Genomic DNA, 13,873 nt, shown 5'->3' on the forward strand with positions numbered 1-13,873 from the left:
CCACATACCACACCCAGGTTGGACTCAGGGTTCTGCAGTGTTCCCAAGGGCACCCAGGATGGAGGACCCTCCAACCGCACCGGGGATCTGAGCCCTCCTCCCCGCATTTCTGCTGTGAACTGGAAACCAAAACCCCATGTTTCCCTGCCCACGGTGTCTACAGGTATCCGGATGCTGGACCAGCCGTTTATGACGGACATCATTGAGGCCTCCTCCATCAGCCACATGCCCCAACTGATCGACATCTACAGCGCCAGCTGGGGCCCGACAGACAACGGGAAGACAGTGGACGGCCCTCGAGAGCTCACGCTTCAGGCGATGGCTGATGGTGTGAACAAGGTAAAGTCATTCCTGACGCCAGGAGGCCCTGGTCCAACACCGGTGGGGGGCACAGCAGGTGGAGAGGAGGTGATGATAGAGGAGGAAGGGCAAGGGGCAGGAGACAGAGGTAGGGCTGTTACCCTATGTATTAGCTTAGGTTCTGAGAAAAATGGGCCCCAAAACAGGGTTAGGCGTGCACATTTATTGAAGAGGACATCTGTGAAGAACAAAGGGGGGCGGGGGGCGGAGGAGGCACCAGGCGCCTTCAGATGCTGGCAGTGACGCACACCTGGCCCCTGAAAAGGTGGGGGTAGAAGGAGGATCCTACTCTTTCCTGGAATCCTCAAGAAGAGGACTGACTAGCACCCCCACCGTGCCAGTGATGGCTGGGAACAGCCCGCAAGCAGTGGTGCGGGTCTCCGCAAACCCGCAAACCTGGTGTGGGTCCAGGAGCAGCAGCTGGGGCTGTAACTCACGACACGCCCAGGCGGGAGGTCTGAGCCTGGCATTGGCCCAGGAACAGACAGAGCCAAGGAGATGGGACCAAGGCAGAGCCTTGAGACCGAGGGCAGAGGGGAGACACCAGTCTGTGGTGGCCCAGAGAGAGAAAGGAGATTCCCTCTCTCTGTGCCACACCAGACAAGACAGCGAGGCTCCGGGATCAGAGCCTTCCCTGGGTTCAGGTCCAAGTTGCACCACTCAGTATCTGAGCGTTTATCGTAAGTGACTTGACCTCACTGTGCCTCAGTTTTCTTGCCTGTAAAATGGTGATAACAGTACATTCTGCCCAGGATCGTTGAGAGGTGTAAATGAAATAAATATACAAGTGCTTGGAACTGGGAAATGCCCCACAAGGGTTGGTGCTTGCCCTCTTCATTATGGAAGTTTAACCCACAGCTCCTAAACTTGGTGGCATAAGGCACAGTGTTTCACTGGGCGTGTGGTTCTGTGGATCAGGAATTCATATGGGTCCAGAGGGGATGCTTGTCTCCGTTCCAATTTCCTAGGCCTCAGATGGAAGACTAATGACTTAAGTTACCAAAATGGTGTGTTTACACATGTTTTTGCAATGTGCTGAATTTGGAATTACTCCCCATCAGGGCCATCTCACCCACTAGGCAGTGTAGTCATTTTGCCACACTTGGTCTGTTTTCAGGATTGATTTTGCCATCAGGTTGACATCAGTGTCCTCTGCACGCTTTCAGTTTGTTTGTCTAATCAGCCATCGTGTGGGAATCATACGCCAAAGAGGACAACAATGGTGTGTAGAGAAAGAATAATTAGGTCCCAAGTGAGGGGACAGGCAAGTGTATGAAGTTTAGAATATGGACTCTGGGAAATCCATTTTAGGAATATTTTTAAATTTTGCTCCTTGGATTTTGACAAATTTCAAGTAGATAAAATACCTCTAGTCATATTTGGGTATCTGTTCTATGTATATATTTAAATTGTTTATAGTCTATATGGAAAATACATAAACTCATTACTTATACATTTATAACACTAAGAGGTATATGGGGGAAAAATACTATATTTTAACTGTAGCCTAAAAAGGTAAAAATATTGAAGAAAATTAGAAACTTTAAAAAGTAAGAAAATTACTTATTTTAAGAATTACATTGCCAAGCATTGTTGTTGTTTTTTAACTATAGTCACTATACTGTACATTAACAACCAGAACTTATATATCATATAACTGGAAATGTGTACCCTTTGACCAACATCTTTCCAATCCCTACCCCCACCCCCACAGCCCCTAGCAACAAACATTCTATTCTGTGTCTATGAGTTTGGTTTTTTTAGAGTCTACATGTGAGATCATACAGTATTTGTCTTTCTCTGCCTGACTTATTTCACTAAACATAATCCCTCAAGGTCCATGCTGTCACAAATGGCAGATTTTCTTTTAATGGCTGAATAATATTCTGTTATATATATATATATATAGGAACATTTTCTTTATCCACTCTTGCATCAATGGCCACAAGTTGTTTTAGTGTCTTGATTATTGTTAATAATGCTGCAATAAATATGGGGTGCAGATATCTCTCCAAGATATACTGAGTTGTACCAAAGTAGGTTTATAGTTGTGAGTAAAAGAAATGCAGAGTTCATTCTTATATTATTATTTAGTAATTATTGTATTATTTTTCATACAAACAACTTTAAAACTACTTTTGCCCCACCCTGTATACCCAGAAATGAGATTGCTAGATCATATACTATTTCCGTTTTTAATTTTTTGAGGAACCTTCGTACTGATTTCCATAATGGCTGTACCAATTTACATTCCCACCAACAATGCACAAGGGTTTCCTTTCCTCCACCTGCTCAACCACACTTGTTATCTCTCTTGGTAATAGTGAAGGCTACTTTTTTAATACATTTCCCAAGGTCAGAGAACACATGTTTTCTTCCTCAGGAATGGCCTAGGACTTGAAAATACACTAAATTAACTGTTCAATAAATAGATATAGAATTAATACATAAATGAAATTTAATGACTGAAAGATTAAAAGTCATATAAACATTTATAACTGTAATGAAAGTCTTTGGTGACCCATCCCCAGCATTTGCTGCTGATTACTCACAGGTGCCCCTTTCCCAGAGAATTGCCCTAGCTGATGGGATTCTTCTCATCAAGAAGGTTCTACCCACACCCACACCCAGGGCACAGCCACAGCCAATGATGGACTGATTCAGGGTAGAAAGAGCCAGCCAGCTTGTCTCCTACAGGGACCACACTGGGGTATAATTGACGATCTGGAGCACCCAGTGAATCAGACCAATACTTAACTTTACTCAAGACCACATTATTTTGGAGTTCTTCTCCTTGCCTCTCCTATTTTACTACCTCTCTCAGAGATTGGTGCATCCAAGTTCATGCCTCTGGCTCCGCCTTCTAGGAACCCACCCTATGACATTAACCCATTAGAGTTTGCTCTTTTCCTTGGCTGCCAGGAAGCTCAGAACTAAGTTTGTACCTAATAACATATATAGTTTCAGGCTAGGTTTTCAGCTACTCCTTTTACTGCCTTCTCATTGCCAACCATGGCCTCCAAAATCATTCTTTAGCTTTTGTTCCTATATCCATTTTTGTAATCCTATTGGATCTCAGCCTCTGAATATGAAGTGAAGCAGTATAAGATTTGTAAAAGAATTGATGAAGATCGGATTCCAAAATGGCGGCAGAGTGAATGGAAGCTATACAGACCATCTCCCAAGACCAAACTGGAATTACAACTAAAATAAAGACAAATCGTCAAAAAAAAGCAACAGAAAAGCAGCTTGCCAGGACCATATACCCAGAGACACTGAATCTATCCTGGTAGGATTGTGGAGGCATGAGAAGGGGGCTGGGAGCCCATTGACAGCAGTGGTCTTAGCTGTGAGCAGCACCCTCAGGGTTAAACTCCCAAAAGGTTCCACAGCCCAGAGCCGGGACAGAGCGCTAAAATAGCCACAGCCACTTACCTTGGGCTCTGGCAGAGGGAGGGCAGACCAGACTGGAACTGTGTGGGGACACTCGGGATTTGGAGGGTGCTCAAAGCTTTTGCTGAGTTGCGTCCACACAGATGGTGGCCATCTTACTCCTTCCCAGGGACCTGGGGGGAGGCAGGGACCCCTCCCTCAGAGATTCAACTCCATCCAGTGGGCGATTGAAATGCAAATTGAGGCTCATTAACAACTGGCATCTGTCCCATCTTTGGGAAATCCCGTTATGCTAGCACCTGAGGGAGTTTTTCATTCAACTGAGAACCCAAGGCTCATCAAGTAACCATGACTAATGGCCTCCAGGCAAATAGCTAGAGAATAACAGAATCATTCCTGGGCTTGCAACTCTACCCAAGAAAGTAAGACTTGACAGTGGTTTTCAACGTAGGTCCTCCCACACTCACCTAAACCCAGTAGAGGGAGCCACAAACAGCAGAACACTAAAACACACAGGGAAAATTTGGCAGGCTCCAAAGTCAACTGAGGTAGCCAAAATGGTAAAACAAAGAAATAAATGCCAAATGAAAGAACAAGAGAACTCTACCAAGGATGAAATAAATGAGGTGCAGTTGAGCAAGTTAACAGAGCTAGAATTCAGAGCCATGATCTTGAGGAAGCTCAACAGCATGAGTAAGGACATCAACACCATGAGTAAAGACATAGAAATGTTGCAAATCAACCAATTAGAAAGGAAAAACCACCAAGAAGAAATGAAGAAGGACATAGCAGAAATAAAGAACACATTGGAAAGTCTAAACCGCAGAATAGAGGAAGCTGAGGACTGGAACAGTGAATTGGAAAACAAGGTAGAAAAAATCAACCAAGCAGAAAACCAAAAGGTTAAAAACAATGAAAAAACAGGAAGACAGCTTAAGAGAACTGTGGGACAACTGGAAACATAATAATATTCGCATCATAGGAGTTCCCAAAGAAGAAGAAAATGAGCAATGATTAGAGAATATATTTGAAGAAATAGTTACAGAAAACTTCCCTAATTTGGTGAAGAAAGAAGGCATTCAAGTTTAAGAAGCACAGAGAGCCCCAAGTAAGAAGAACCCAAACAGGCCCACACCAAGACACATGGTAATTAAAGTCCCAAAAATTAGACAAAGAGAGAACCCTAAAAGCAGCAAGAGAAAAGCAACAGGTTACCTACAAAGGAACCCCCATAAGGCTCTCAGCTGACTTCTCATCAGAAACACTACAGGCCAGAAAGGAATGGCACGAAGTAATCAAGGTCATGCAAAACGAGGATTGAATCCAATACTACTCTACCCAGCAAGGCTATCATTCAAAATAGAAGGTCAAACAAACAGCTTCCCAGACAAAAAAAAAAAAGGCTAAGGGAATACATTAGCACCAAACCAGCACTGCAAGAAATGTTAAAAGAACGGATGTAACTAGAAGAAGAAATAGGAAGAAAAAGGTAAAGACAATAAACGAAAATGGCAATAAATAAGTACATATCAGTAATCACATTAAATATAAATGGTTTGAATGCTTTGATATAAAGACCCAGAGTAGCTGATTAGATAAGAAAGCATGACTCATCTATATGTTGTTAACAAGAGACCCACCTCACAACAAAAGACTCACATAGGTTGAAAGTGAAAGGATAGAAAAAAATCTTCCAAGCAAACACAAAGGAAAAAAAAGCTGGAGTAGCAATACTCATATATGATAAAATAGATTTCAAAATAAAGGCCATAACTAGGGACAAAGAAGGCCAATACATAATATTGAAAGGATCTATCCAACAGGAAGATAAACATATATGCACCCAATATAGGAGCACCAAAATATATTAATCATCTTTTGGAGAACTTCAAAGAAGAAATCAACAGAAATACAATCATAGCAGGGGACTTAAACACCCCACTGACATCACTGGATAGATCCTCTAGACAAAAAATTAGCAAGAAAACAGAGACTCTAAATGAAGCACTAGACCAAATGGATTTAATAGCGAGCTACAGAGAATTACACCCCAAAACTAGAAAATTCACATTCCTCTCAAGTGCACATGGGACATTCTCAAAGATAGACCACATGTTAGGACACAAACTAAGTCACTACAAGTTCAAGAAGACTGAAACCATACCAAGCATATTCTCAGATCACAATGGTATGAAACTAAAAATCAATTGCAACAAGAATATGCAAAGACATTTGAACAAATGGAGGCTAAATACATGTTATTAAACAACGCCTAGGTTACCGAGAAGATCAAGGGAAAAATTAAAAACTTCCTGGAAACCAATGAAAATGAACATACCACAACACAAAATCTATGGGATGCAGCAAAAGCAATTCTGAGATGGAAGTTCATAGCACTACAGGCCTACCTCAAGAAGCAAGAAAAATTTCTAATAGACTATTGAACGGCACAACTTAAAGAACTAGAAAGCAAACAAAAAGAAAACTCCGGAGCAAGTAGAAGGAAGAAAATAGTAAAGATCAGAGCAGAAATAAATAATATGGAGACAAAAAAAAATTTTTCAAAGAATCAATGAAATAAAGAGCTGGTTCTTTGAAAAGATAAACAAGATTAATGGACCCTTACCTAGACTTACCAAGAAACAAAGAGAGAGAACCCAAATACACAAAATCAGAAATGAAAGAGGAGAAATAATAACTGACACCACAGAAATACAAAGGATCGTGAACAAATATTATCAACAATTATACGGTGACAAATTTGACAATCTAAGCGAAATGGACATACTTCCAGAAACACATAGTCTCCCAAAACTGGACTGGGAAGAGATAGAAAACTTGAACAGACCAATAACAACTAAGAAAATTGAAGATGTTATCAAGACTCTCCCAGCAAACAAAAGCCCAGGCCCAGATGGATTCATGGGGGAGTTTTACCAAACATTTTAAAAAGACTTAACACCCATCCTCCTCAAACTATTTCAAAATATTCAAGAAGAAAGAAGACTTCCAAACTCATTTCATGAGGCCAGCATAATTCAAATTTCAAAACCAGAAAAAGACACCACAAAGACAGAAAACTACAGGCCAATATCCCTGATGAACATAGATGTCAAAATCTTGAACAAAATTGTAGCAAATTGAATCTAGCAATACATCAAAAAAATCACTCACCATGACCAAGTAGGATTCATCCCAGGGATGAAACACTGGTACAATATTCGCAAATCAATAAATGTGATACACACTAATCATCAGAGAGATGCAAATTAAAACAACAATGAGGTATCACCTCACACCTGTCAGAATGGCCGCCATCAACAAATCATCAAACAACAAGTGTTGGCGAGGGTGTGGAGAAAAGGGGACTCTAATACACTGCTGGTGGAAATGCAGACTGGTGCAGCCGCTATGGAAAACAATATGGTGCTACCTCAAAAAATTAAAAATTGAACTTCCATTTGACCCAGTGATCCCACTGCTGGGAATATACCCTAAGAAGCCTGAAACACCAATCAGGAAGAACATATGTACCCCCATGTTCATAGCAGCACTATTTATAATAGCTAAGATCTGGAAGCAGCCCAAGTGTCCACCAGTAGACGAATGGATAAAAAAGCTGTGGTACATATACACAATGGAGTACTATGCAGCAGTAAGAAAGAAAGATCTCTTATCCTTTGAGACAACATGGAGGGACCTGGAAAGTATTATCCTAAGTGAAAGAAGCCAAGCAGAAAAAGACAAATACCACATGATCTCACTTATATACGGAATATAATGAACATAACAGTCTGAGGAATACAGTAGACCCAGACACATGGAAGTAGGGCACAGACTGACATCCCTCAGAAGAGGGGATGGGAGGTGGGGGGTGGGAAGAGATAAACCACAGAACTTATATGCATGTGTGCATGACCAATGGACATGGACAACTAAGCCGGGGACAGGGTGGAGGTGGGGTGGGGTGGGGGGTGCCAATGGGGTAAAAAGGTAAAATATCTGTAACAAAAAAATAAATAAAAATTCATAAAAAAATAAATAAATAAATAAATGTGATACACCACATAAATAAAATGAAGAATAAAAACCTCATGATCATATCAACAGATGCTGAAAAAGCATTCGACAAAATCCAGCATCCATTTCTGATAAAAACGCTCTGCAATGTGGGAATAGAGGGATCATATCTTGCCATAATAAAGGCCATATATGGAAGACCTACAGCCATCATCATACTCAATGGGCAGAAACTAAAAGCATTTCCGTTAAGATCAGGAACAAGACAGGGATGCCCACTGTCACCACTCTTATTTAACGTAGTATTGCAAGTCTTAGCCACATTAATCAGACATGAAGTAAAAATAAAAGGGATCAAAATTGGAAAGGAGGAAGTGAAACTGTCATTATTCTCAGATGACATAATATTGTATATCATCATTGCCTATGATACCCTAAAGGCTCCATCAAAAATCTACTAGACTTAATAAATGAATTTGGCAAAGTAGCAGGATACAAAATTAATGTCAAGAAATTGATGGCATTCTTATACACCAATGATGAACTCACAGAAAGAGAAACTGAAAAAACAATTCCATTTACCATCATAGCAAAAAAAAATTAAGATACCTAGGAATAAACTTAACCAAAAAATTAAAGGATCTATTTGCAGGAAACTACAGGAATTGAAAAAAGAAATAGAGGAAGATATAAAAAAGTGGAAGCACATACCTTCTTCATGATTTGGAAGAATTCACATCATTAAAATGTCCATATTACCCAAAGCAATCTATAGATTCAATGCAATCCCCATCAAAATACCAACGACATATTTCACAGAATAGAACAAATACTTCAAAAGTTCATATGGAACCAAAAAGACACCGAATAGCCACAGCAATCTTGAAAAAGAAAGACAAAGTAGGTGGGATCACAATACCAGATATCAGGTTATACTACAAAGCTACTGTAATCAAAACAGATTGGTATTGGCACAAGAACAGGCATAAAGACCAGTGGAACATAACAGAAAACCCAGAAATAGACCCAAGACATTATGCTCAATTAATATTTGACAAATATGGCAAGAGCATACAGTGGAGTAAAGACAGCTTTTTTAATAAATGGTGTTGGGATAACTGGACAGATACATACAAAAAAATGAAACTAGACCATCAACTTACACCATATACAAAAATAAACACAAAAGAGATAAAAGACTTAAATGTGACCCATGAATCTATAAAACTCCTGAAAGAAAATGTAGGCAACAAAATTTCAAACATCATACGCAGCAGAATTGTCACTGATACAACACCTAAGGCAACAGAAACAAAGGAAAAAATAAACACATGGGACTACATCAAACTAAAAAGCTTCTGCAAAAGAAACAACCATTAAAATGGAAAGGCAAGCCACTGTATGGGAGAGCATCATTGCCAATGATACATCAGATAAGGGGTTAATTTCCAAAATATATAGTGTACTCATACAACTCAACAAAAGGAAGACAAAGAACCCAATTATAAAATCAGCAGAGAAACTAAATAGACACCTCTCCAAACAGGATGTACAAATGGCCAAGAGACATATGAAGAAATGCTCAACATCACTAGTCATCAGAGAAATGCAAATTAAAACAACAATGAGGTATCACCTCATACCTGTCAGAATAGCCGCCATCAACAAAGCATCAAATAATAAGTGTTGGGAAGGGTGTGGAGAAAATGGGACTCTAGTACACTGCTTGTGGGAATGTAGACTGGTGCAGCCACCAATGAAAATACTATGGTGTTACCTAAAAAAAATTAAAAATTGAATTGGCATTTGACCAGTGATCCCACTCCTAGGAATATACCCTAAGAAGCCTGAAACACCAATCAGAAAGAATATATGTACCCCCATGTTTGTAGCAGCACTATTTGCAATAGCTAAGATCTGGAAACAGCCCAAATGTCCATCAGTAGATGAACGGAAAAAAAGTAGTGGTACATATACACAATGGAGTACTATGCAGCTGTAAGAAAGAAAGATCTCTTATTCTTTGAGACAACATGGAGGGACCTGGAAAGTGTTATCCTAAGCAAAACAAGCCAAGCAGAAAAAGACAAAATACCACATGATCTCACTTATTTGTGGAATATAATTAATATAACAGTCTGAGGAATAGGGTAGACCCAGAGACGTGGAAGTAGGGTATAGACTGACAACCCTCAGAAGAGGGGGTGGTGGGAGGAGGGAAAAGATAAACCACAGAACTTATATGCATGTAGGCATAACCAATGGACACAGACAACAAAGCCGGGGTCAGGGTGGGGTGGGGGGGGTAGAAAATAAAATAAATAAAAAATAAATAAAAATTTAAAAATTTGAAAACAGAATTGATGAGATAAGCTGTTTGATTAGAGTAAACTTTGCGATGAGAAATCTAACTTCGGATCCTCAAATTGTTGCTTGCTCACACACATTCCTCATCTTAATAGACTAAAGTTCTCCTTGGACAAAAATTGACAGCATCTGGGCCCTAAATAATAGTAAACAGTAAGTCAACCTTAGAACAGGGGTCAGCCAACCTTGGCTCACAGGTCAAATTCAGTCCACCAGCTGTCTTTGCAAATGAAGTTTTATTGGAACACAATCAGGCCCATCAAAGCATTTGCATCCTTCCAGCCATGATTTCTCTTCTGTTCAGAGCTATCACAAGCTCCACATGGGAGAAAGCACATGAATGGAATCATCACTCAGAATGACAGGCTTCTCTGCTGGTCTGTCCACATTCCCACCTTCACGAGGTAGCTGGTATTGCATGAAAGGAGGTCTGCTTCCTCTGTGCAGGGATTGTTTTTTAAGGATTGGCGTGAACAAGTGGACAACTGATCTTGAGAGCTGGAAGACCTGAATTCTAATGTTGGCCCTGTCCCTCACTGGCTACGGGACTTAGTTTCTCCATTCCCCACTTTATTCTGTAAAATAGCCACATTAGTACTTCTCAAAAGTGTGGCCACTGGCCCACCTGGGAATGCAGCATTTCAACCCCACCCCACCCATCATCTGATGTATCAGAATCTGCATTTTAACAAGATCTTATTCAGGTTTGAGAGATACCACTCTAAATGATTTTTAGGATACATATCATATAACCCTTAGATGCTAAGACCATAAGCTATGTTGTTTTAACAAGTCCACAATGGCCCTGGCTGGTTTTGCTCAGTGATTAGAGCATTGGCTCACAGACCAAAGAGTCATGGGTTTGATTCCCGTCAAGGGCATGTACCTCAGTTGGCAACCAATTAATGTTTCTCTCTCTCTCACTCTCTCTCTCGCTCTCTCGCTCTCTCTCAAATGGAAAAGTATCCTTGGGTGAGGATTTAAAAAACAAAAGTATACAATGTAGAAATGCCTCATTTTCTGGAGGTAATAGCACCGCATGTCCTCATCAGGGTGGTGCACTGGATGGGTGGATGACTGAGCCATATACTCTAGTGTGTCTCTCAGTTGCAGGAATGGAGGCCCAGGTAGTTCAACTGAAGGTGTTAATTATTGTAAGGATGCATGAGGAGTGATGAGAGCAGTGGGATGGATTCAGGCAGGACCTTATACAGACTGGGACCAGACAGATGTTCTAGACCCATGGTGGCTGTAGGACACTGGCCAGAGTATATAGAGATCCCCACTGGGGCCCCAAAGTAGAGGGCCTGATCACTCTCACCTTGCTATTTCTCACTGACTTTATATATCCATCTCTTTAATTCATTTTTTCTCTTCCTTGTGGTTTATGCTCACATGGTACTTCTGCTTGGACAAGGCCCCATCAGCACCCTACTTTATCTCAAACTGTCAGTCTCTATCCAATGGCCATCTGCTCCCACTCCAGTACTTTAGGAGGGATTTTGGCCCAAAATCAGGGGATATATCCTATCTCTGCTGGATTCCAAAAGTAAGAAATGCAGTTCTTTTGGAAAGGTTTCACATTTGAAGGGTCAGAGGACAGTTAGAAGGTTGCTAGCACAACCCCTTTCTCTTCTATCCCAATAACATTAAGTGGCAGTCATCGATACTCATGCTGGCTTTTCAGCCCTCTGATGAAGCTTCTTCTGAGCTGTTGAATCTTTCAAAGGTCTAAACAGAAATATAGCCCTGGACGTTTTTGCTCAGTGGTTGGAGCATCGACCCACGCACCAGAGAGGCCCGGGTTCAGTTCCCGCTAAGGGCACATACCTCGGTTACAGTTTGTCCCCGGCCCTGGATGGAGTTGTGAGGGTGGTAACCACTCTATGGGTCTCTCTCACATCGATGTTTCTCTCTCTCTCTTCCTCCTTCTCTCCCTCCCACTCTATATGAGGATAAATGCAAAAATATCCTCAGGTGAGGATAAAAAGAAATTTAAACAGAAATATAAGATCATATAATTTCCCTCTGTTATGGGTTTATGCCCCACCCACCCCAAATCATATGTTGAAGTCCTAATCCCCAGTATCTCAGATTATGATCTTATTTGGAAATAGGGTCATTATAGATGTGATTAGTTAAGATGAAGTCATACTAGAATAGGGTGAGCCCCTCATCCAATATGACTGGTATCTGTATAAAAGGGTAATTTGGACACAGACACAGAGAGAGAGGACGCTATGAAAAAATAAAAGCAGAGATTGGGGTGATGCTTTTACAGGCCAAGGAGTGCACAAGATTGGCAGAAAACCACTAGAAGCCAGGAGAAAGAGAGAACAGATCCTTGCTTCACAGCCCTCGGGAGAAACCAACCTTACCAACACCTTGATCTTGGACTTCTAGCCTCAGAACTGCTAGACAATGTGTTTCTGTTGTTTATACCACCCAGCTTTGTGGTTCTCTGTGTTGGCAGCCCTAGAAAATCAATACAACTTCCAGTCTTAGAATGGACAGCAAAAATAAGGGGTTTGGCCAGACTCAAGCAGTGTGGAAACAACATGGACACTTTTCCAGGCTACTCTTGATGTTTATAGCCAAGATGGCTGATAGTTGGTCTACATGCAACTTTTTTCTTCTCATCTGGGACCTTGAAAGTATCCTTCCTCCATTCTCTGGTCCCTCAAAGAAGACGCATGCAAAGTTCCCCATGATGTAATACTAGGAGAGGAAAATGTTTTTGCATTTGGGGCAGCGCCATGCTGAAGTTGGCTCCTGATGATATCACATTGGTAACTTGAAATTAGATATGGAAATTGGCAAATAGAGATTCTGTGTGCCCACTTCAGAGAGCAGGTTGTTAAGCATTTGCCAGCACATCCCTGCTTAGAGGACTGCTGGCTACCCTTCAAGTATAGCAGTTAGATACTCACTTATTTTCCCCACAATAAAAGGACAGCTTTGCCTTCATGCATCTGGAAATTCCCTTTGGAAAGAGGAAATCAACACCTGAAACATGAAAGCTTTGTTTTTCCCAAAAATGACAAGTTTCCCAAGACTGTGGAGGAACAACTTTTCTAAGTAATTCAAGTAAACAAACCTCACACCTTAGGCCATTCAGCACTCGTGCATTCAACAAAGGGATCTCAGAAATACAATTATTAAATAGTATTTGGAATTAGTCTTTGGAATTAGTCAGTGACCATGACAGTGACTGAACACTGACACTAGGATGGGGCCCACGGAGGAAATAATAAAGTGATGTTTTATTACAAGGTTATGCCAGTTGGCTGTTGACATTCAGCCTGAGACAGCAACAAGGAAGGACCCCTGACATTTGAATGGCACAATGCTGTATACAGAGGGGGGTCTACCAACAGAATCCAAGGGGAGGTGGTGGTGGTCAGCCCCATTTCGGTGCCCAGACCCTTAAGAGCTTTTAGGATAAAACTTTTACACACAAACTGCTTGTTTTCTTATCACATTATTTATTGAGTGGCTGGAAAGAAATGGTTACACATCCAAGCCCTGAACGAGTGACAGCAGGTACCCAGGGGAACACTTGGCAGATGTAAACCTTACCCAGCAAACATGGACTTTCACTGAGAATCATTTTTTGACACCTGAGGCCAAAAAAGAGTCAGGCAAGCAGATGACTTGTGCCCTCAGTCAGAATTTGCAATTCAGATGGCTCTCACTGCAGCACATCCCTGGTGGCTCCTGTCATCTTCCACAG

General features: G+C 41.2%; 1 protein-coding gene across 1 annotated transcript in view; it reads left to right on the forward strand.

The window, feature by feature from the left end:
* PCSK2 (proprotein convertase subtilisin/kexin type 2) overlaps positions 1-13,873 on the forward strand; it is a 322,138-nt gene that overhangs the window by 245,907 nt on the left and 62,358 nt on the right. Inside the window, exon 8 of the mRNA XM_036245861.1 lies at positions 164-339. Within this exon, the coding sequence (XP_036101754.1) occupies positions 164-339 (176 nt within the window). The remainder of the gene's footprint in view (positions 1-163; positions 340-13,873) is intronic.

This window comes from Molossus molossus, unplaced genomic scaffold (genome assembly GCF_014108415.1).
Source record: "Molossus molossus isolate mMolMol1 unplaced genomic scaffold, mMolMol1.p scaffold_m16_p_6, whole genome shotgun sequence".
Classification (NCBI taxonomy): domain Eukaryota; kingdom Metazoa; phylum Chordata; class Mammalia; order Chiroptera; family Molossidae; genus Molossus; species Molossus molossus.